Source organism: Dasypus novemcinctus, chromosome 5 (genome assembly GCF_030445035.2).
Source record: "Dasypus novemcinctus isolate mDasNov1 chromosome 5, mDasNov1.1.hap2, whole genome shotgun sequence".
NCBI classification, from domain to species: Eukaryota; Metazoa; Chordata; class Mammalia; order Cingulata; family Dasypodidae; genus Dasypus; species Dasypus novemcinctus.
This window is the reverse complement of record NC_080677.1, coordinates 110,105,210-110,131,489: the sequence shown is the minus strand read 5'-3', so window position 1 is coordinate 110,131,489 and position 26,280 is coordinate 110,105,210. Positions and strand designations below refer to the sequence as shown.

General features: G+C 37.0%; 1 protein-coding gene across 4 annotated transcripts in view; it reads right to left on the bottom strand.

Moving 5' to 3' along the window:
• Positions 1 to 26,280, bottom strand: part of MKLN1 (muskelin 1) — a 453,286-nt gene that overhangs the window by 185,858 nt on the left and 241,148 nt on the right. For all 4 annotated transcript variants that reach the window (XM_058297366.1, XM_058297367.1, XM_058297368.2 and 1 more), the window contains one exon: positions 7,606 to 7,675. In XM_058297366.1, the coding sequence (XP_058153349.1) occupies positions 7,606 to 7,675 (70 nt within the window). The remainder of the gene's footprint in view (positions 1 to 7,605; positions 7,676 to 26,280) is intronic.

Below are 26,280 nucleotides of genomic sequence, written 5' to 3'. Positions count from 1 at the left end.
TCTGGAGAAGTTTGAGCAAAATTGGTGTTAATTCTTGAAGTTTTTTGTAAAATTCACACGTGAAGCCATTTGGAACTGGGTCTATCTTTGTTGGGAGATTGTTTTTTTTTTAAGACTTATTTCTCTCCCCTTCCCCCTACCTGCCCCAATTGTCTGTTCTCTGTGTCTATTTGCTGCATCTTCTTTGTCTGCTTCTGTTGTTGTCAGCAGCACAGGAATCTGTGTTTCTTTTTGTTGTGTCATCTTGTTGTGTCAGTTCTCCATGTGTGCAGCACCATTCTTGGGCAGGCTGCACTTTCTTTCGCGCTGGGCGGCTCTCCTTACAGGGTGCACTCCTTGCGCGTGGGGCTCCCCTACGCGGGAGACACCCCTGCATGGCGCAGCACTCCTTGCGCACATCAGCACTGTGCATGGGCCAACTGCACATGGGTCAAGGAGGCCTGGGGTTTGAACCACGGACCTCCCATGTGGTAGATGGACACCCTAACCACTGGGCCAAGTCCGCTTCCCTGTTGGGAGATTTTTGATGACTAATTCAATCTCTTTACTAGTTAGTGGTTTGTTAAAATCTTCCTTTTTTTTATTCAAACAGTATACTTTGCATGTTTCTAGGAATTTGCCCATTTCATCTAAGTTATTTAATTTGTTGGCATACAATTGTTCATAACATTCTCCCTTTTTTTAAACAGATCAATTTTATTGATACGTATTAGTAAAGCAAACAATTCATCCAAAGTGCACAATCAATGGTATTTGGCATAATCACATAGTTGTGCATTCATCACTTCAATCGTTATTAGAGCATTTTTGTTATTCCGATAATAATAATAAAAATGATAATAATAAAAAACAAAAAACAGACTGAAAAAAAATCTATCACCTTTCAATCTCTCTTTGCTTCCCCTACTATACACAGCTGCTATTTCTGGCTAATCTTACGTATTTATTTATTTTAAAGCAATTATATTGAGATATTGATATGGGCTGTGTGTCTGGGCTGTGTGACCTGGTCTGTGTGTGTAAGCTCACAAAACTTAACATTCTGGCATAAACCATGTGTGCATGCAAACAATAAGAACTGCAGCCCGGCCTCTCGTATCCATGCCACCCAGTCCAGCCTGCCTAGTTCCTGGAAAGTCCCCAAGCCCCAAGAAACCAAAACCTAACCCTTAGCACCAAATGCTTCCTAATTCCACCCCCCATACTATGTATAAAAGCAACCTACAAGTCTGACTCAGGGCTAGGTTTTTTGGACAGAAGTCTGCCAGGCCCGACTGGTCATAATAAATCTTCCTTTTCAGAGAATTCTTGCATCCTGGCCTTCAATACAAACACCAACTTCTTTTTGCTGCCATAACAATAAATTCACATTCCATACAATCTATTCAAAGTGAATCATCAATGGGTTTTAGTATAATTACAATGTTGTGCATTTATCACCAAAAAAATTTTAGAACAATTTCATTACTCCAAAATATTTTAGAACAATTCATCACTCCAAAAAGAAATACCCCTTAGCAGTCACTTTTCAATCCTTCTATCCCTCTACCACCCTACATAACCACTAATCTAATTTCATCTTTATAAATTGAATTATATTTACATATTAAATAAATGGAATCATACAATATGTAGTACTTTCTGTCTGGTTTATTTCACTCAGCATGTTTTTTTTTGGCCTGATACTAACCTACTGTAACATTAACATACATTTGTTCAGTTTCAAAGAAAAACAATCCTGTATATGCAACATTACCAATATTCATATTTCACATGAGGTTTTACTACACTATATAGTTTCATGTTACATTTCTTAGCTTTCCTTTTAGTAATTTACATGGCCTTAGGTTCCCTGTGATTACTGTTATTGTTTTTTTAAGGAGGTACTGGAGATTGAACCCAGGACCTTGTACATGGGAAGCAGGCACTTAACCACTGAGCTATATCTGCTTCCCTAGACCTCCCCTTGAAAGCATTCTCTTATATCCATTTTATTTCTGTGGGGTAGGCTGCAATGTTCCCCTTTTTAATTCTGTTAATTATCTGTGTCCTCTCTCGGACTTTGTCATTCTAGCTTAAGGTTTGATGATTTACTGATCTTTTTAAAGGACCAACTCCTGGTTTTATTGATTCTTTTATTTTGGGTTTTTAAATTTTTTTCATTTACCTCCACTCTAATCTTTGTTATTTCCTTTCTTCTGTTCACTTCGGGTTTAATATGCTCTTCTTTTTCAAATCCTCCAGTATTGAGGTTCGGAGTCTGATTTGAGATCTTCATTTTTAATGTAAGCATTTAGAGCAGGGGTTCTTAACCTTTCTTGTTCCACAGACCCCTTTGCCTGTCAGGTGAAAACCATAGACCCTTTCACAGAATGTAGCAGCTGATAGTTTCATGATACTCAGCTAGCGACGGTCTAACCACCATAGTAACTTCGAAGTACGGATGAGCATAAGTGATTTTTCAAGACATGCAACAACTGTAATGTATACGAAATGAATACTACTGTAATCTACTGCATACATTCCTAAGTGAAGGAAATGCTAGGTTTCAGTTAAAGGTCAGATAAAATAAAATTGATTTTTTTCAATTCAAGCTCATAGACCCCTTAAAATCTTAACAAGGACCCCTGGTTAAGAACCCCTGATTTAGAGCTATCGGTTTCCTTCTCAAAGCACTGCCTTTGCTGCATACCACTAACTTTTGGTATGTTGTGTTTTCATATTCATTTGCCTTAATTTATGTCCTAATTTACCTTGTGATTTCTTGTTTGACCCTTTAGTTGTTTTGGAGTATGTTATTTTGTTTATACATAAAAATGAATTATATTCATTATTCTCCCTTTGTTATTGATTTCAAATTTCATTCCATGTGGTCTGAGAAGATACACTGTATTATTTCAATATTTTTAGAATATACTGAGACTTGTTTTGTGACCTAAAATATGGTCTATCATGGGGAATTACCCATAGGCACTAGAGAAGAATGAATCCTGCTACTGTTTGGGGAAGTGTTCCACATATGTCTGTTATGTCTAACTGATGTTCAGTATTGTTCAAGTCATCTATTTCCCTAATGATCTTTTGCCTAGATGTTCTATGCATTATTGAAATGTGGTATACTGAAGTCTCTTACTCTTCATGTGTAACTGTCTATATCTCCCTGCAATTCTGTCAATATTTGCTTCATATATTTTGGGGCTCTGGCATTAGGTATATATGTATTTGTAAATGTCATGCTTCTTGTTGAATTGACACCTTTATCAATATGAAATGACCTCCTCTATCCCTTGTTACAGCTTACTTAAAGTCTACTTTATCTGATATTAGTATAGCTACCACAACTCTCTTTTGATTACTATATACATGGTATATTTTTTATAGTCCTTCCACTTTCACTGAAGTCTTTGAATTTAAGGTGAATCGCTTACAAACAGTATATAATTAGGTCGTTTTTAAAAATTTTTTTCACTCCTGCCAATTTCTGCCCTTTGACTGAAAAGTTTAATCCATTCACATATAAAGTGACTATTGATAATGCAGGACTTTCTTCTGCCTATTTGTTAGTCAGTGTGGTAGTTTGTAGCTGTATGTACCCCAGAAAAAAATGTTTTTAAATCTAATCCATTCCTTTAGGTATAAGCCTAAGACCTTTTGATGAGGTTACTTCAGTTAAGATGTGTCCCAGCTTAATCAGGATGGGTCTTAATCCTATTACTGAAATCGTTTATAAGAGAATGAAATAGAGAAAAAAAGTCACTAGAAGCAAAAACCTGAAATCAATGAAACCCAGATGAGAAAGGAGAGACCAGGAGATGCCACCATGAGCCTTGCCATGAGGCAGAGGAGTCAAGGATCAACAGCAGCCAGTCTTTGGAAAGAAAACATCACTCTGATGATGCCTTGATATGAAAATTTCCCAGTCCTCAAAATTGCAAGCTAATAAATTCTCATTGCTTAAGCTGAACCATTTCACAGTATTCACTTTGAGCAGCCTAAAAAACTAAAATAGTCCTTGTAAGTGTTATGCTTTTTAAGTCCCTCAATTCTTTTGTTAATGCCTACTTTCATGTATATTTGATTTTTTTGTACTGTACCATATTGAGTCCCTTCTCATTTCCTCCTCAATACATTTTTCATATATTTTCCTTGTAGTTACCAAGGGATTAAAATTTAACTACCAAAATATTTAACAATCAATTTTTATTTAAGGCCAGCTTAACTTCAATAGCACACACATACACTATTCCTGTACACCTTCTCCTCCCCCCCACCTTTTTTGGGTACTTGTTAAAGATTTATCATTCCTTTTTTTTAATGCCCCATCCCCCCACCCCTCGCCTTGTGGCTTGCTTTGCTGTCTGCTTCTCTGTGTGCATTCTTCTGTGTCTGTATTTATTTTTTATTTATTTTCCCCCTTTGCAGCTTGCTTGTTCTCTGCTCTGTGTTCATCTGCCACACGCTCTTCTGTATGTGTTTTTTTTTTTACTTGTCTCCCTTTTTGTCGCATCACCTTGCTGAGTCAGCTCTCCCTAGCACTTGCCGGCCAGTGGCTCTCAGCGGCTTGCAGGTGAGCTGCCTTCACAAGGAGGCCCAGTACCCAAATCTGGGGCCTCCCAAAGGGTAGACATGAGCCCAACTTACTAAGCCACAGCCGCGTCCCTTATCATTACTTTTTATGCATTTGCATTTTCACACCTGTAAGAAGTAACAAGTGGAGTTACATACCAGAAAATGATAGTACTCGCATTCATAATTACCCACATGGATCTACTTTTACTAGAGGTCTTTATTTCTTCATGCCACTTTGATTCACTTTCTAATGCCCTTTCCTTTCACTTTGAAGAACTCCCTTTAGCATTTATTGTAGGCAAGGTCTAATGGTAATGAACTCCCTCTGCTTTTGTTTATCTAGGAATGTCATAATCTCTCCCTCATCTTTGAAAGACAATTTTGCCAGATATAAAAATTTTGTCTCTCTTCCTCTGTGTATCTTCTTCCTGTGTTCTCCCATGATCTACTTCTATGTTCTTGAATGAGAGTCCATTTATATAGCCTACGAAGGGGATGGGAATTCAACTCTGAGTCACTGTAATGATGTGGTTGAATCAAAGCTCTAATCTTAACATAATTTAATCAAAGGCACCTCAGCTGAATCTAATAAAATCAAAGGGTATCATGCCCAGAGGAACAGACCAGTTTACAAACATAATCTATATCTCTTTTTGGAATTCATAAATATCAAACTGCCACAGTTGGCAATTATTTTCTGCAAGCACTTTAATATTTCAACCTACTGACTTCTTGTCTCCATGGTTTCTGATGAGAAATCAGCACTTAATTGAAATCAGACTCTCTTATATAAAAGGGAGTTGTTTTTCTCTTGCAGTTATCAGAATTTTCTCTTTGTCTTTGCTTTCAAAAGTTTGACCACCATGCGTCCTGGTGTATTTCTCTTCAGGTTTATCCTGTTTGCTGTTGGCTGGGTTTCTTGGTTCACATCCTGTGCCAATATTGGGAAGTATTCTGTCACTATTTCTTTGCATATTCCTTCTGCTCTTTTCTCCCCTTCTCCCTCTGGGACTTCCATAATGCATATATTGGTACACTTGCTGGTGTCCCACAGGTCTAACAGCTATTTTTACTTTTTCAAATTCTTTTATTTTTTTCCTCCTTTCAAATTGACCCAGTTCAATTGTCTTGTCTTCAGATTCATTGATTCTTTCTTCTCCCATTTTCAATCTTCTATTGAAACCTTACTTGAAATTTTTCATTTCAGTTATTATTTACTTCAACTCCAGTAACTGTTTGATCCTTTTAAAAATTTCTATCTCTTTATTGAGATTCTCATATTGTTCACCCTTTTATTTCTTTCTCTGTATTTTCCCTTATCTCCTTGAGCATAAGGAAGATCATCTTACAAAGTCTCTGTCCAGTACATGTACAGTCTATAAGTCATCTTCACTGTTGTTTTCTGGATTTTTATCTTCTTCCTGTGGCCACCATTTCCTGTTTCTTTGTCTAGTAACCTTGTGTTGCACAATGAACTATTTATTATTTTTAAATGTTGGGAGTGAATGTGGCTCAAGTGGTTAAGCACCAGCTTCCCATATGGGAGGTCCCGGGTTTGGTTCCTGGTGCCTCCTAAGGAAACACAGAAACAAACAACAAACAAAACAAATGTGAGAGCCAATCAGGGGAACCAATGTGGCTCAGTGGTTGAGTGCCAGCTTCAAAGTCCCAGATTTAATCCCCAGCCCAAGGTACCTCAAAAAAAAAAAAAAAAGGTACCTCTGGATTTATTGTCTGTTTCTTAAGTTTACACCCAGCTAGTAATTTAACAGAGGGGTTTTCTTGAGTGCTAGGAGCTAACAAAACCAAATAAACCAGCGCAAAAAACACCTTTCAGAGCCTTTTTAAACTGGCTTTGCATTGGCTGGTGCTCTCCTTCATTTTCCAGCCCTCCTATCAAGAAGGTCATCCCAAGGTAAATGCAAAATGTGGGGTCCTCCCTGTCCTTTCTGAGCCTGTGTTTTGTCCCAGGTTTGGGCATGCCCATGCCTTAGGAGTTCCCCTATTTGCAGTAATTTGGATGCCCCTTCTAATTCCTAGGAAAAAGACATTCCTCTTCCTGGGTGCTCTATTATATGACCTAAAGCAGGTAATCCTTTGCCCTATGCTGCCTAACTCATTTGTTTATTTTTTTTATTAATTTTTATTGTATTTTTTTGAAGATACATAGGTCACAAAAAATGTTACATTAAAAAATAACACACACACCCCCCCCCACTCCTCCCACATCAACCACCTCTTTTGTGATTATGGCACATTCACTGCATTTGGTGAATACATTTTAGAGTACTACTGTACCACATGGATAATACATTTGTTTCTTATACTGCTTTTGCTGTTCCTAGGTGCTTGTGCCTGGAAGACAAATTCTGGGACGGGGTGCAATCCCAAGAAGAGTTTCCTAAGTCAACTTTCCCTTCATTCTGGGGACCTAGGTCTTTATATCCCACCCTGGTACCAGCAAGCCGCACCAGGGGCCAGGGTTGAGGACCTCACTGCTACTTGCAGTGAGGCTGGGAGACAGGCAAAAGTATTCAATGCACAGAGAATGAAATTCACCAGTATTTACCAAAATTCATCACCCTCTTCATCCTGCTCTTCCCTGGATGTTGCACAATATCCTACAAGATCCCAGACTTTTTAAAAGAGTTGATTCAGATAGTTCCTCGGAGTGATTCTTGTATCTTCCTAATCTCCATATTCCCAAAAACCCTAACATTTTCCCTGAAAGGTATAAAGAAAGTCAGCTTTGCATCATTAGTAATTCAGAAAAATATAAATGTAAAAGAATAAAAATTAATTTTAAATGTTCCTGTCAGCTGAAGTAAAAAGTATATGATTCATTAAATGCCATGCTCTATTTGCCTATGAAAGAAAAATTCTTATAAAATTTAAGCCAATAAAGAAAAAAGAGAAAATAAAAATCTACCTCACAATCTCAAAGTCTGAATAAATTAGTAACGGATTCCTGGTAACTGATATTAAGAGATGATAGGCACACACTCATATTGACTAAGTGCCTAACTCCAATCTTACCTGGGGAGGATAGTTGCTTTCTGAAGACCACCGTGAAGATTGGTCACTTGGTTTATCCACTAAAATGTTCCTAAAATTAAAAAAAAAGGAAATTGAAACAATTGATTTAATAATAAGTGAGTAAAAATAGAAAAATAACAATAATCTAATAAATTAAAAATTATCATTAAGTTACATGCTTTGATTTTGAATAAGAAAAGAAAATGACACAGAATAGAAGTACAGAAAGTTTCTGGTATACATAAGATTTTAAAATATGATAACGGTGGTTATTTAAAATAATGAAGAAAGAATTTTCATAAGGCAATATTTTATTAAAAAGAGAATAGAGTTCTACTTAACACTAAGTGACAAAATAAAGTATATATGTATTTATGAGTTTAAGACAAAAAGCAATGAAATATGTAAAATAAATAAAATACCACATATGTTTTATATGCAATGTTACCATATTATATATAATTACATTATAGAATGTTACATACGTATATCATACATGTCTACAGGATCAATCTTTGAATCAGAAAGGACTTTTAAATAAAGCATCAAAAGCAGAACTGTGGGGGGAGGGGGAGGAGCTGATAAGTAACTTTGGAAGATGGAGTTTTCACTGGAAACTAACACTAAAGACAGAACTGTATATATACACTACTTTATTGGTAAGGTTGTTTCTCACAGGTATACCAGTTAGTTCTGAAACACTTTAGATGTCTACTGGGGTTAAACAAATGAGCAAATGTGTGCTACATGCTGAGAGCCAGGATTCTTACTTTTAGAGTGAGAAGTTACACATAAGCAAAGGAATAAGGTTATAAGAAAACCCTGTGGTACTAGATTAGTCAAAGACATCAGTATAAATTCAAGATTTGTTTAATAAAGATACAGATAACAGATTCAGAAATAGTTTCATATATAGTATGTGTATAAATGTATATATGTATACATTTAGTGGGTTAGTTGACATTTCCTAACTCTGTCCATTAGACGGCATAGAAGCAGTGACATCGCATAGCTACAAATACACCCAGCACCCAGATCTTGATTTCTAAATACCATTCTCAAGAAAAAGGAACCAGGTATTCTTGGAGAGAAGTGGTTGATTCTAGTACTGGGACAGAGACTACACAAGATAAGCTTGAAGCATCTTGTAGTACCAGATAATAAGAAAATGTTCCAAGAAACAACAGAATGGGGCTTGTCAGGTCGGAGGAGTCAACCTGAAATGACTAGCCAAACACGAAATAATGTAAGAAAATAATCTAGTACTGGATTACAGCCAAAGTATAAAATAAATATCCATGAGCTCACACTGGAAAAACAAATGATTAAATAAATAAATAACTTCCATAGATACTCCCTAAACTCCCTTCTCCACCTTCTTGAGTGTGGGCTGCAGTTGGTGAGTGACTTGCTTTCAACGAGTAGAGTATGGAAATGGGTGGGGGGGAAGGTGTGGAACTTTATAGTAGAAAAACCTAGCAAAAAATGCTTTGGTCAGGTACTCAAGGTTATCACCATTAGAGATAAGTCATTTTGAGAGTATGTATCACTGACATTTTGTGATAAGAAGGGTACTTACCTCTGTGGTATTTCTTCCCAGGCCCCATAAGCCCCAGATTAACCATGAGAAAAACATCAGACAAACCCAAATTAAGGGGCATTCTACAAAATATATGACCAGCACGCCTCAAAATTCTCAATGTAATGAAAAACAAGGAAAGACTGAGAAATTTTCACAGTCCAGAGGAAACTAACAAGACATGTCAACTAAATGTAATGTGATATCTTGGATGGGATCCTAGAACAGGAAAAGGACATTAGTGGGAAAACTGGTGAAATCCAAATGAACTGTAGTTTAGCTAATAGTAATACTCCAATGCTGGTTTCTTAATTGTACAAATTCATCATGGCAACAGCAGAAACTGAGTTGAGGGGCAGATAGAAATCTCTGTACAATCTTTGCATTTTTTTCTATAAATCTAAAATTATTCAAAAATAAAAAGCCCATTATTCAAAAAGTTAGGTTTATACCTGGTACACAAAAGGTGCTTAATAAATGTCAAATGAGTGAATGAAGAAAAAAAAACAGAATAAGGAAAAGATTTGCCTTTAGAAACACATCCCACAAAGGTAAAATATTAATGCATAAAAAGACCTCAAACAAAATTAAAAGGCAAACCACCACCTAGAATAAATATATGCAACAGGAAATACAAAGCATTAAGACAGGAATTCCTAAAGAGCACATGAATAAACACCCCATATAAAATTGGCACCAAAAAAAAAAATTACTCTAACTCAGCAATAACCAAAAAACTGGAGATTAAAGCAAAGATACATATTTTCCCTACAATATTGGGCCACCCCTCAAAAAACTGCAATATTAGTAACACCATTATTGGCCAAGGCTGGTAAAGTGATACATTCATATTTTATTGGTACGAATGTAAACTGACACAACTTTTCAAGAGAGACTTTTAATAGAATGTATATCAAAAACATTTAAGATGTGTATATCCTTTAAATAAAATGAATATGGCCAAGACAACAAGAGCAAAGCTAGCATCTAACACTTGAGGTCTTATGATATTCCACTGTTCTAAGTGTTTTCCATGTATAAAGCTATTATCTTCAATGTACGAATTAAGAAGCGAGATACAGAAAAATTAATTTACCTAAAAATACAAACCTAAGAAGTAAAGGTTAGAACCCAAGGCAATATGACTCCAAAACCCATGCTCTTAATCAAAATACTATACCGCTTCAGTTATTCCACTTCTTGGAATTTAACCTAAAAAACAATCCACGCAATGCATCCATATTCATTACCATATAATTTATAACACCAAGCTGAACAACCTAATTGCTTAACAATAGGAAATTAGTTAAATATAATAGTATAATTAAATAAAATATTAATATCATGTAATCATTATGTATCCTACAGCCTGACTTTAATGTCACTGGAAAATATTCACTACATAGTAAGTAGAGGAAAAAGTAGTTTACAGTACATACGTGATGAATCAACTGTTGTAAATAATAACAATAATCATACATGGGGAGAAAAATACAAAGGACATATTACTAAAATTTTTATGTAGTGCTCAATGGTGAGATTACAAGTGACTTTTTTTCATTCTTTGTGCTTTCTTTGTATTTTAACTTTTTCTAAAATTTATATATATTACTTTTTTAATCAGAAAAAAAGCTGTTTTTCAAGAATGAATGACAAAACACAAAATGAGGAACTTAGTATCTTTGATTGAAATTATTGCAGTCCAGTTAAAAGCTAAGCCTAGAGGAGCAGATGTGGCCAATGTAGTTGAGTGCCTGCTTCCCACACGGGAGATCCCAGGTTCAGTCTCCAGTGCCTACTAAAAACAAAGTAAACAAACAAACAAACAAACAAACAAAAAACAGACAAGCAAACAAACGAAAAAACCAACTCAGGGGAGCCAATGTGGCTCAGTGGTTGAGCACCAGCTTCCCACACACAAGGTCCAGGGTTCAATCCCCTGTCCAGGTACCTTAAAAAATTTTTTTTAAAAAGCTAAGCTTAAAATACTAAGATTTTTTAAAAAATCAAAATGATTTATTATAAAACATAAAAGAAAACTAATAAAATATGAAGACATTATCACTATAATAAATTGGGACCAAAATATCCAGAGTATATATAACAAACTGGGGAGTGGGAGTATGAGTAGAGATCAGATGACATGTGAGCTAACTTCAATCATCTTTCATAACTCCTAGGAAGGAATAGTGTTTCTGAAGCAAAAAAGAAAAAAGAGATTTAAGAATACTAAACAAAGTTTAAAAATTAAGCTGGGAGCAGATGTAGGTCAAGCGGTTCAGCATCTGTTTCCCACAGTGGAGGTCCCAGGTTCAATCCCCAGTCCCTGGTACCTACAAAAAAAAAAAAATTAAGCAAAGATAGGAATAAAAACATACTATATTCCTTCTAAAATTTTTGAGACAGAAAATCAACAACATAGAACAAACAGAAGGGAATAAAACATTTTAACAATATTAACGCCAAAGCGTCTACATAGTCAGACATATAAATGACATAAAATAACATGGTAAAAAATCTTTTGGATTAGGTGAATAAATAGGAAGATTACTATCTACACAAAGGCACACCTACAATATCCAAATAACTCATGACATACAAAAGATATATAAAAGAGATGCAAACCTTGTAAATCCAGGGGGAATTTAGAGCAAAAAGCATACCTGGGTGAAAGTGATAACTATATAAGAATAGAGTTCAAGCCATGATGATAAAACTTGAGAGTCTTAATGATTCAAACACAAAAATAAATCAAACTCACAGTAAATATGAGAAAAAATTAATTAAAAAATGTTAGAATGTTAACATCTTTCAGCATCTGGAAAATTAAAAATATTTTTATTATATATGACATTTATATAATGTCTAAGTATTAGGTCATAAGTACTATGAGGAAAAATAAAGCAAATATGGGAAAAAGAGTCCTGAATGATATGAAAGATCTAGCCATGTGAATAATCTGAAAAATAAGCAGATGAACCACTAAATGCAAAGTCAAGGAGGCCAAACAGTTATAATATGTTTTGGCCTTATAAATTTTCAAGCCCCTATTAGACAATCAAGTGGATACAAAGCAGTTGGATATGAGGCTGAAATTCAAGGGAAATGCTAGGGCTAAAAAACATCTCTAGAGACATCAGTATATAAATGTTATTTAAAGTCATGACAATGACTGAGATGAATTAGGGAATAAAATGGAACTAAAGAAAGGAAACTTAAGGACTGATTAAAACCAGTGTATTCATCATTAAGCAGATCCAGAGAAATGGATCAAGCAAAGGAGACTGAGGCAGGCCAACGGCAACGAAAAGGAAAACATAGAAGGTGTGGATGTCAAGTGAAGAAAAGTATTTTAAGAAGAAATAAGTGAAAAACAATGCAAAAGACTGCTGAGAAGACAGGGACTAGGTGGTATTCAACTTCACACATCTAACTCCAAACCTAAATGCTACCACATGGGAAGTGGATAATAAACATCCAATAATGACATGCACAAATAAACAGCACTAAAAAGAAAAAAATTAAAACTGTTTTCTAAGCTTTTTGATCCACCAAAGCACACACTACACTGTATTAATTACATTTATTAGTTGTAACTTAAAGTTCATACTAATTTGAGATAAAAATAGAAGAGAAGTAAATACAGATCAGAAATAGTGAGTTAAGCCTAGGGAAAGCAGGGACAGAAGTGGAAGGAGCTTTGAAAGATAGAAGCTTGATCTCCAGTGAGACACTAAATTAACTATAAGTATTTCTCCCGAGCCAAGCAAGGGATAGAGGCCAGAACCAAAACTCCACAAATCCAGGAGAACCAGGAGAACCAGGAGATCCATGGATGCCCCTCTCCCCAAGAGAAAGGCAACAACTGCACGAGCATTCCTGGGACAATCTGCTATTCTTCCTAGCCCACATAGAACTTTAAGGAGAGGTAATGTATGTGAGGTACAGGTAGCTTTGCTCAAAGAGTACATAATAGAAAAAGTTAATACGGAAAAAGTTTTGTCCAATAAAAGCCAAGAAAATTTATGAAAAAGAATAGCAGGAATAATTTGCTTCTCAGTTTTTAAAACACTTAAAATCCTCTCTAAGTAAAATGGAAGGGACTGCAAGATCAAATAGCTCAGAGCAACAGATTAAAAACCCAGAAGTTGAATACAGTGTACATGGGAATTGAATATTTGATGAAGATAACATTTTAGTTCAGTGGGAAATGATAGTTCATTTCTTATATGATGCTTATACAACTGAATATCCAACTAGAAAAAAATAAGTTAAACTGCTATTAATAACAGCATAAACAAAATTAATCCCAGTTAATGATTTAAACATACATACATACATAAATATTATATTTAAAAACCTTAGGTGAAAAAATCAGGGGCTAACATGCACAACTTAATAAGGTTGGGAAGATTGTTCTACCAAAAAAGAAACACGGAAGTTATAGAAGATAAAATAGCCATTCAATTAAATAAAAAGTTTTAACATTTGTATTGTAAAAAATACCATCAAGACAGAAAACAACACAATTTGGGAAAAATATTTGCAAGTCATATAACCTATAAAGATTCATATCTAAAATACATAAAATGTGTTTGCATATTATTGAGAGTAAGATGAACAACAGGATGAAAAATAAGCAGAATGCATGTAACTGAGGAATAATTCCAAGTAGCTAACAAACAACAAAAATTCTTAAAATCCCTATGTAAGTCAGAGAAAAGCAAATTAAAATAATGATGAGATATCTTTTTTCACCTATCAAATTGATAAAATTAAATCCCTACCAGCAGGAACTGTGCATTACCTGGCCTTGATTATGGAAAGTAAACTTGCAGCATCTATTAAAATTTCAAATGTACATATTTTTCTACCTAGGACTCTCATTTCAGAATCTATCCCACAAAACTAAAATCACCAGTACAATCAGAATCTATCCCATAAAAATAAAATAACCAGTACATATGTGTGTAGAAATATTTAATACAGCATTTTTGGTAGTTGCAGAGAAATTACTGAAAAATTATTGAACATTTCTATCACGGAACATTATGCTTCCGTTATAAAACTACAACAGATCTATGTAACTTAACTTAGAGGGATGCAAGATGCAAGAAAGTATATGTGATTCTACAATTATAAAACAAAAAAACAATTGTTTATATGTATGTGTATATATATGATTATATGAACAAGCATGTATTGTATGATCCAACTTATGCCAAATTATATAAAAGTAAGTACAAATATGTGCATAAGAGGAGGTATAAGAGGATATATAAGGACTGATACATTACTGTCATAGGGATTTGAGATATTTCACTTATTTGCCTTCCTTCATTTGTCATATTGTACAAATCTTCATAATAAATATTTTATTTATATAAGCAGTGACAATAAACACAGCCTGTCACCAACAGTAATAGAGCCACTATCACTATAAAGAATGCTTTTTATTATCCTTCCACATATACTTATCAAAGATCTATAAAACCACCATCACTACCAGTATAGCCTTTCCCTCCTGTAATCCTCAGAACTAAGCAAGAAGCATTAACCTCTCATACTACATGTCAATCATAACACTAGTTCACAATCCATGGCTTCTAAAAGGGAAAATATCCCAACCACAGACTTTGTTCAAGTAAAAACAATGATTGGCAGTCATGTTTTGTACCTGTGGCTTTCTCTTACAACTATGTCAATGACAAGACAATCCACAGGCTGGCTAGTAATTTTTTATATAAGATGAGCTGGGCCAGTGTAAAGACAAAATTAAAAGAAAAAGTAATAAGTAAACAGAATTTAAGAAACAGAGAAAAGATACACAGAATAAAAAGAAGAACAAGTCAGTCAGTAGTAAAATGAGAATGTAGCAAGCATAGAAATAAGGATAAGATATGTGGGTAGACCATGCACTCAGGGAACAGAGTGAAAATTGATGGCTTTTTAGTTCCAGTTGCCAGGACTCTCTGTTTCTTGCAGCCAGAAGAATGCAACCATAACACCCTTCTAGGTTCCCCCATGACTAATTTTAATATTTTTACAATTTTGTGGAAATATAAGTAAATCAATAAATAACACGCAAAGAAAGTCTAATCAAAACAATACATGATTCAGTACCAAAATCTATGAGTCAAATAATATAGAAAATCTATCTACCAAGGTTCATTTAAATATCTGCTATTCTAAAACATACACAAAATGCAAATAACAACTGAGTACTAGTCAAAAAGAACTGAGAATGGAGATGGGCTGAAGACTAAAATGTTTTCCCATTTTCATCTAGGTTAATTATAAAATGTACATTTTCATTCCAACCAGTGCTGGATGAAAAACTGAAGGTAATAAAAATAAACATTTTAAGCCTCTCAGACACAGGCAACGGCTGTGAATAATTAAAGTCTTCTATTAGGGGAATAAAAAATTATAGTCAAACACCTAGGCAAATGGAAAAAGAAACACAATGTTAACTTTTTCCAAGTTAAATGTTTCTATTTTTGCATATTTTTAGTTGTACTCTATCTGTATATATGACTAATAATATGTCAGGAACAAAGACATGGGAAGATAATTTATTAGACATTTTGGGTTAAATTCAAGTCAGCAAATTAACAAGCTTTTGTGATTATACATGCTCAATGGCCATCTTCTTGGTTTTACCTTCATCAAGCATCTAGGTGGCAGCCAACCTCTAGACCTCACCCTCCACGAACATTGGGGTGACAGCAACATTCACCCTAGTCTCTGACAAACAGCCCAAGCCCCTCTGAAGAATAGGATAGCAACCTAACTCTCCCTAATCAATGCAAATAGGCCCAACTACCTCAGAGCAGTAGGGTGGCAAATTAACTCTCTCCAATCTCTGGGGAATGTGTCCCACCTTCTCTATAGCCTAGGACAGCCAAACTCTCCCTTGTACCATGGGCTGAAAGGTCCACCCTAGTCAAATGCTGGGGCAAACTCACCCTTTCTGCATACATGGCTGGGGTCCCCTCTCCTGGCCCAAGAAGATGTCTCTGGTCTAGACTTCAGCTTCCACAGTTTTCTTCTTCAAGGGGTTTCTCCTCCAATTTCTCCCTTTTCTGTATGTAGGCTGACAGTGATTTCATTCACACAGATCTCACAAACAGCTTTTCGGTTTACATGCAGTTCACAGGGGTCCAAGACATCAGACACTAAGACCTTCCAGAAGTCCTTCTTGTGTAACTTCATTTCCAATCCTGACTTACACTGAAATGGATGCCTATTTCCAAGTTCAGTTAAGTCCTCCCATGGGGCACTACCCTCTGAGTGCTTTATTTCTGGAAGCTTGGCATTTCCCAAATCATCAATCTCTAGTTTCTTTTGCCTAGGAGTATAGTTCTCAGCTTACCTCTTTCCTCTTGCATTTTGCTCTAAATTATAAGGAGAAGCCAGGCTACATTTTCCACATGTAATTTGAAAATTTCCTCAGCTAAATGTCCAAGCTCATCATTTTCAAATTCTGCCTTCCATCTAACATCAGGAGTCAATTGTGCCAAGTTTTCTACCACTTTAAAACAAGGGTCACCTTTCCTCCTGTTTCCAGTAACAGTTTCATCATTTCCTCCTAAGACCTCATCAGAAATAACTCAAGGGTCCATATTCCTACCAAGAGTCTCGTCAAAGCAATCCACGGCTCTTCTACCAAGCATCTCACAATTCCTCCAAAAAACACCCCTTACCCATTTATAAAGCCTTTCCAACATTTCTGGTAATTTCAAGCAGCACAAACCTCACTCTCCTGGTACCAATTTACTGTCTTAGTTTATTAAAGTGCTGCTGATGCAAAGTACCAGAAATATGTTTGCTTTTAAAAAAGGGTTTATTTTAGGTAAAAGGTTGCAGTTCCGAGCCTATGAAATGTCTAAATCAAAGCACCATTACAGGGAAGTGGACTTGGCCCAGGGGATAGGGCGTCCGTCTACCACATGGGAGGTCCGTGGTTCAAAACCCGGGCCCCCTTGACCCGTGTGGAGCTGGCCCATGTGCAGTGCTGATGCGTGCAAGGAGGGCCCTGCCACTCAGGGGTGCCCCCCGCCTAGGGGAGCCCCATGTGCAAGGAGTGAGCCCCGTAAGGAGAGCCGCCCAGCACAAAAGTGCAACCTGCCCAGGAATGGCACTGTACACACGGAGAGCCTACACAGCAAGATAATGCAACAACAAGTAAGACACAGATTCCTGTGCCGCTGACAACAACAGAAGTGAACAAAAATAAGAACGCGCAGCAAATGGACATACAGAACAGACAATTGGGGCGGGGCGGGGAGGGGTAAAGAACTAAATTAAAAAAAAAAAAAGAAAATGTCTTTTAAAAAAAAAAAGGGTGAGATCTTTATGGTCTCGGGTCTTATATTTTTCAAAAAAGCACCATTACAGATGCTTTCTCAGGGTCCTAACATGTGACAAAGCAAGATGGTCACTGCTGATCTCTGCCAAGGTCTCTGCCTATCCCTCCAGAATCTACTGTCTCCCAGAGCTCAGCTTTGGGCACCCAGGCATATAGGCCTTGTCTGTCTCTATGCTTCCTCTCTCAGTCTCAGTTTCTCTGCTTTTTTCCTGAGGTCAGCTGTGAACTATTAGGCATATGGCTCATCTCTTCCTGGGCCTAGGCTCTTTGAGTCTCTTGAGGCTTCTCTATTTTCCTGCAGTCCTTTCTCTCACATATCAGGATCAATATAATATGGTGGCTCCCTTTTCCTGTGAGTCTCTCTCTGTGTCCCATTTATATCAGACCCAGCAAGAGAATGGAGATTCAAACTGAGTCACTCCTCACTGACATAGTCCAGTCAAAAGGGTCTCACACCTACAGAAATGGATTAGTTAAAAAACATATTCTTTCTCTCTTTGGTATTCATAAAAGAATTTCAAACTGTCACAGCTGCTAAGGATACTTACCAGTAAACCCAGCTGGTTTCAAATAGAGAGTTTTGAATACTCAAAAGCTACTTCTAATTCTGATGTGAAGAAAAGTCAGTGGAACAGAGTATTTAAAAGAGTGTACAAAGATTCCAATCAACGCTGGAATGTTCTCCTTTTGGTGGTTTAAAACCAGCCTCCTAAAATCTGCCCTGTTGTGATAAAATGTGATAAAAATGAATCCAGAAGAAATCAACTTCAGCTAGGAATCATAAAACCTTACAAAAAGGGGGGCAAGGGGTTGCCTTTGCTTGGGGCTTTGCGGGTTTGAGGGTGGCTGGGGAGGGACGGGTGGGTAACGTTGCCCAAAAGTGGGGGGAGGGAGGGGTAGCATACGAACCAGGAGAGGGTCAGGTGTTGGTGGAGAGTAAAATGCCGAGAAAATCATATCAAAATATAATAAAGAGGGTTACCTGTTTAGAATGCTCGGAGGGGAGGGTCTGATGCAGGACGGGCTCCTGGGGAATGTCTAAATGCTCATTCTGCCAGAGTGGGTGACACCATGGGGTAGAAACCCAAGTAGTGAGAGTGGGGGTGGACCCACATCCTGGGGAGGACTAATGCCATCCAATAGAGGGAACTGTATCCCTCGAGAGAAAGGGTGGATCCCAGGGCATTGGGGCAGTTGAGCAAGTTAGGCCCTGAACACTATTCCATCTATCTCTGGAAGTGGCTCCTCAGGAAACGGAGGTTGGCTATCACTGAGGGCACTAAGGTGGAAGGGAAAATGGACGTTAAATGTGTGGAACCAAAGTAAATGGGGGGTAAGAGAGGAGTTTCTTGAGAGTACACAAGGATGGATATAAAACATGTAATATTACACCATAACATATAGGAGATGACAGACTGATAATGTAAACCATAATGTAAAACATAGGATAACTAAAAATGTAAAGAACTGTGTATCCTAAAGTATGCACCATAATGTAAATACAGATGTCACCTTGTTAGAAAGCTAATGTCTCAGACTCTGTACATCACTTTAAGTAAATATGATATGAATAGGGCGTAAGAGTATCACTGTGGAAGGGAAAAGGTTTTCTGGTGGATGTGTGGGAGTGCTGTATATTATATATATACATTGCTGTGGTCTAGGACTCCTGTGAAGAAAAGCTGAATAATTAGGGGGGGGGGGGGGAAATAGGATGTGGAATTTTTTCAAGTCAACATTCTTTATCTAAGTTCTTTATCTAACTTTATCCAAGTTCTTTATCTATCCTTTAAACTCATCGCTATATGCCATTCCCTAGTAAGGGACCATGACATTATATTGGGCTTCAAATTTCGGGGAGTTCTGGATCACAGAGTGTTTCAACAATGGCAATGGAGGGATACTGGTATGGGATACCAATGACAGATGATATATGACTGACAGGGAGCTGTACAGAACATATGTCCAGGGTGCATGGTAATGTTTGGATATACTCATAGTGGCAACAATTAAAAACCACAGTAGGGGGGGTACTGGGTTCCCGGCCAGTGGTGCTCTGTCGTGGTCCCTAGGGGAGCAGCGACAGTCTCCCAGGTACAGTGGTGGGGACCGGGAGGGAGTGAGGGTTCAACAGTGAGCCCCTGATACTAATGACTATGCTTGTGAGCTGATAAACCCAAAATAATAACAAGGCCTAGAGCAACTTTGTGCCTGGGAATTCCCTTCTGTCAGCCTTCATGTTACTCAAATGTGGCCAGTCTCGAAGCCAAACTCAGCATGTAAATGCAATGCCTTCCCCCCAGCGTGGGACATGACACCCGGGGATGAGCCTCCCTGGCAACGAGGGACCACTATCAACTACCAACTGATGATGCAACTGGAAAATGACCTTATATGGAAGGTTCAATGCGGATCAGCAGAATATCCATGTCTACATAAAATACCATGACTTTAAAATGCTGTTTGACCTAAAGTAAGGGGGAAATGGAAAGGAGAAATGAGTTTATATGGCTACGAGTTTCTAAAAAAGAGTCTGGAGGCTGGCAGAAGGTTTGCCCTCATGCACAACTGAGCAGAGTCAGAGAGACAGATAAAGCAGATACAACCCCCAGATATTGGTTCCTTTGAGGGCTAAAGAGACCCATGGGAGTTATGGTCATGGCCGATGGGGTTAACTACCAGGGCAGATGGCCCCTCTTTGGAAATGGTGTTTATGTGTGATGAATCTGGACTCAGATGGGATCTCCCTTCATAAGACTTTCATGCTAATGTGCTGGAGGTGCAGTTAATGTTGGGGTTTAAGATATATTTAGGGGATTTGAATCTCTGGACTGACAATGTGATAGCCAGATCCTGAGCCTCAACAGACTCCAGCACCTACAATCTGATTTATTGGACTTACCACACTCAGCTAAGATGGAGGTGAAGAAGGACAACCACCACACCATGGAGCCTAGAGTGATTACAACTGAAAATGGGAGGATTGCATCCAGCATCCAGGTGGAATCTGAGCCTCCTCTTGACATAAAGGTGCAATGGACACAACCAATCCAGTGTCCACATAGAAGAGGTGGCATTGGATTGGGAAAAGTGGACATAATGGACAAAGGGTATGGGGAAAGGCAGGAAGAGATGAGAGGTGGAGGCGTCTTAGGGACATGGAGCTGCCCTGGATGGTGCTTCAGAGGTAATCACCGGACATTGTAAATCCTCACAGGGCCTACATGATGGAATAGAGGAGAGTATGGGCCATGATGTGAACCAATGTATATGAGGTGCAGAGGTGCCCAAAGATGTACTTACCAAATCCAATGGATGTGTCATGATGATGGGAACGAGTGTTGTTGGGGGGGGGGGGAGAGGGGGGGTGGGGGGGTGGGGTTGAATGGGACCTCACATATATATTTTTAATGTAATATTATTACAAATTCAATAAAAAATAAAAAAATTAAAAAAAAAAAAAAAAAAAAAAAAAAAAAAAAACCTTACAGCTTGGCCACTAATCGGTTGGATAATCTCAAATACAACACAAAATCTTTCAGGGTCTTAATTCCTTTATCTATAGTGTAAACCGAAAGGGTGAATTGCCCAGTCTCAAGTTCCTGCCAGTTCTAATTATTGCACATCTCTATTCACAGTTCTGTGAAATTCTATGGAAAACCTTAACATCTGCCACTCAAGGCATCACTGATAATCCCCCACCTACTCAGCAGTCAGTATCACACAAGCAATCAATTATAAAAGGGCTTCCAGTACTTGTGAACATCATAACATGGCAAGAGTTCAATTATGGGTATATGTTTAATAGATTATAAATGTATATACTATTAAATTGAGGAAACACAAAAAGGTATACAATAAAAAAGCAATTCAAAATGTAAAATAAGGATCAACTCAAATAATTTTGCTTATTTAAAGTGCAGAGTTAAAGATGAGTCAGGATGTCATCAGGGGGGTCATGCTTACGCATGTCCCAGCAGGATCTCAGAGACAACCAAAGTAGATACAACCCAGGTAGTGGTGCTCCTGAGGGCTATGGAGATACCCAGGTACTACTTTCATGGCAGATGGCTCTAGAGTTCAGTGCCTTGCCAGTGGACCCTACTTTGGAATTAGTGCTCCTGAATGTGATGGACTCAGATGTGACTTCTCTACACATGCCTCTTCTGTCACTTTTACTGAACCTGTGGTTGGCGCTGGGGTTGGTGTATGCTCAGGAGACGTGAATCTCTGGACAGTCCATGTGCCAGCTGGGCGCTGAGCCTCAGCAGAGTTATAACACCTACTCTCCAGTTCATTGGACTTACCCAGGTTAGCCAACAAGGAGGTGAAGATGGTCAATCACCATACCAAGGAAACAAGAGAGTCTACAACTACAAGCAGGAGAATCCCATCCATCAGCATGTGGGATCTAAGTTCTCTCTCAATTTAGAGGTAGAGTGGGTATTGCCATCCCAGGGTCCTCAGGATGGAGGAATAAAATATGGATTAGAGTGGCCTTACTGGTACTCTACTATAAAATTATTGTGACTCTAGCAATGGAAGAAATGGTATCACTGATGTGGAGACAGTGGCCACAGGAATTGCTGAAGGCAGGGAGAGGGGAAAAGTGGTATGATATGGGCGCATTTTCAGGACTTGGAGTTGTCCTGAATGATATAGCAGGGACAGATGCAGGACATTATATATCCTACCATAACCCACTGAATGAACTGGGAGAGAGTGTAAACTGCAATGTAAACTATAATGCATGCTGTGCAGCAGTGCTCCAAAATGTACTCATCAAATGCAATGAATATAGCACACTAATGAAAGAAGTTGGTGATGTGGGAGGAGTGGGGGGTGTGTGGAGTGGGGTATATGGGAACCTCATATTTTTTAATGTTAACATTTTGTGTGATCTATGTATGTTTTAAAAAAAGAAGTGCCAATCAATTTTTTCAGGTTTTCTAGTTGTAAAATTATCTTATGAGAAGAATAATTTTATTTCTACTTTTCCAATATATTTGTAACTTCTGTTCTATATCTTAAAATGACAGCGATAAGTTTTATTATCATTAAACTTAAAAAGGGTAGAACAATGTGTATGCGCATTTTTTTTCTAAATATAACATGGATTTTCTAGATTTTCACTATTAGGGATTGTGATGGCTATCAGGTTAATAAAATGTTCTTTATTACAAAAAAAAATCATAGCATTTCCAAAAATCATTTGTATGTATTGCTGATTGTTTGGACTCACTCCCAAAGACTCTCAAATTGTAAGGTAGGAGCATGGAGGGGTAGGTCTTGCATAAACTGGTGTTATTTAGTCAACAAATACATACTGAGCGCATATTATATGTCACACAGTATACTGGGCAGGCTCTGGGACTAAGGTGGCAAATAATATAGATAGGATTCTCATTTGTGATTTTAAGGTTCCAGCGAGAAGGTGCAAAAAATTTTAAAAATTTAAAAAACAAGTAGAATTGTAAACAAGTAATTATAGACTGTGATAAGTGCTATAAAAGAAATAAACAGGGAACTGTGATAGAGGAGGGAAGTTCTTTTACTTAGTATGGTCAGGAAAACCCTTAATGAAAAAAATGCTAATTAAGCTGATTAGAAAGAGCCGCCCATGTAAAAAGGAAGAAAAAGTGAATTATTCAAAAAGGAGCCAAGTTCAAAATCCCGGCAACAAAAAATAACCGGCCCAGGAAATAAGAGAACTGGTTAACATTGGGTATGTACTCACAGGCTACAAGGAGTACAAAGAAGGCAGGAAATCACTCAGAGAATCTGAGAACCTTCAAAAAGTATGGAAGACAGATTCTAAGAAAATTTCAGAACTATCCTACAAATATTCTCTTTCAGAAAGACAGTTCCACCCTGAAGAGAAACAGCAAGGGACAGAAAATAAACTAAGCAAAGCATAAAGAACCAAAACTACCCAAAGAGAAATAAGATTCAAATACTAGATGGGCAGAGGTCCAAATGACACAGACCTCAAAAAGTACCACAAAAGCAAAATACATTAATGTCTCATTAGAAAGCAAAATATCTGGAAAACATAGGCATAAAGGCAATAACTTTACTACATTTCAAAAGTACACTTTTAAATATACTTTACATGGGACAGAGTCCATGAGCTGCAAAATTCAAAAACTATACTGGCTCATCCCTTCCCCCTGCAGAAGTTCTTCTTTCTAAAACTACAGGAAAACATCTTAAACATTAGAAACTAAAAATGAAAACCCACACAAAGATGTTATAGGAATATATTAAATGTGAAAGAAACATTCTAACAGATAATAAAAACACACAAGAAAAATGTGATCATAAAAATGAAAACACAATCATTTCTAAATGAGCTGAAAAAAAAATTAAGAAAATAGTTGAAGCTTTTAATAAATACTAATAAACTGAAATTAGAACAGCTCAGAAATAATATGACTAGACAATGAGAAGAGTTAACAAACTTCATAAATGAATGCAGAGGGTTTTTTTTTTCAGAAGTAAAGACTAATTCAGAAAGAATCCACAAAAGAATAGACCATCATTCATAAAAGCCTATAAGGGAAAAACAGATTAGAAAGTGAGTGAAATTTTGAAACAGAAACAAAATAGACCAACAGAAAACATGTGGGAGAAAAAAACAGTAAAATTTAAAAATAGGCATAAGTGATCCAATATACATATGTGTTTATCTCTGTAACTAAACAGGTATTTAAAACTGTAATTCAAGTAAATCTTCCTAAAAGAAAATTGTGAATCTACACACTGAAGGGATACATGGTAAACTAAAGAAATTCAGCCCACTAAACTTGTAAGCAAATAAATTCCTATTGTTAAAGCCAACACATTTAATGGTATCTCTTTGAGCAGCTTAGCATATTAAAATAGTAGGTTTCTGAGGAAGGGCTCAAGGAACTTTTACATGTTAACTATGCCTTTAAATTTAAAGGACAGTTTGACTATATACTATACATACTATACAGGCTTACATTTTCTGTGCCTTATTATTTGAAAATAATTTGCTTCCGTGTATTTGATAAAACATTGCTTTTGTGAAGTTTCTTGACAGTACAATTTTCCTTTTCTCATAACTGACCTGGATACACAAAGAACTAAAAAAAAAAAAACCTTTAAAGTCCAGGAATTTTTCCCAGGAATTTCAAGGTCTGAGAGTTATCTATAGAAGAATGTTTCCTACAATTCTGCAGGGCATACTTCATTAGATTTCAAGATCTGTTAGTCATCTATGAAACAGTGTTTTCTGCTCTGGACCTGATGGAACAGCAGCCCCACTTTTTGCAAAGTGCTTGTTTATCAGCCATACTCTCGCCGAATTCTGAGATGAAAGCTCCAACATCTTCAGGCATTGGGGTAATGGCCAGGCTTTTGGTTCCACCCTCATCAGGCACTGGGATGGTGGCCAAACTCTAGGTTCCATCCATCAAACACTGTGGTGGTGACCTCACTGTTCCCAATCCCTCAGGCATCTGAGAAAATTACGGTGGTAAAACAAGAGAGATTTGGCCCAAGAAGATGTCTTCAGTCTAGACCTCAACTTTCATGGTCCTGCTCTCAAAATGATTTTTCCTTCAATCTAACCATTTTCTATCCTTTTCAGTCCACCTGGCAGTGGTTCCATTCATACAGATCTCACCAAAAACTTGTTGGTTTCACATATTGTACAAAGGGGTCCAAACCATCAAACAAAAGAAATTTACTTCCACAAATCCTTTCTAGATTTCCAGTCTTAACTTGCACTGAAATGGCTGACTGGTTCCATGTTCAGTTGAACCCTCACGTGGAGCAACAGTCTCTGGGGATTCTTTTTCTGGAAACTTAGAATTTTCCAAACCATCGGTTTCTGGTTTCTTTATGCCCAGGAGTTCAGTTCTCAGCTTATCCCTTTCCTCTTATATTTTACTATAAGCTACAAGGAAAAACCAGGCAGATTTTCCACATTTAGTTTGATAATCTCCTCAGTTAAATATTCAAGCTTGTTGTTTTTAAAAATCTAAGTTTCACCCAACATCGGAATATAATTTTGCCAAGTTCTCTGCCACCTGAAAACAAGGCTCATCTTTCTTACAGTTCCAAGTACACATTCATCATTTCTGTCTAAGTACCTTTCAGAAGTACCTATAGTGTCCACATTTCTACCAATAGTCTCTTCAAATCAATCCATGCCTTTTCTATCAAGCACCTCACAATTCTTTCTGCCTCTATTCATTACCCAATTACAAAGACTTTTTAACATTTTTGGTATTTGCAATAGTTAAGCCCACTCTTCTGGTACAAAGGTCTGTTTTAGTTTGCTAAGCTTCTCAAAGCTAAGCTACATGGTTAACACCATGAAATGTGTTAACCAAAATAACTTCATCAAAAAAAGGTCCTACTTACACTGGGTTTGCATCCACAGAAATGGACTGAATTTAAGAACATGATTTTCTGGGGTATATGCATTTCCAAACCACCATACCCACTAAAGAGCAAACACACATAGAGCTGAACTGGCTGGAAAAGCTTCAGCATAAAACCTAGTCATATGAACTAAAGACATTTAACTACAGAATAAGGATGAATAATGAAAATAAAGATGATATAACAGTACGTAAATATATGCAGCAAACATGTAGAAATGATTTATCTAATAAATAAAGGAAATAAAAATATGCTTATTGACTGCCTAACAAATATTAATTGTAAGGAAAGAATCATCACATAAAATCAG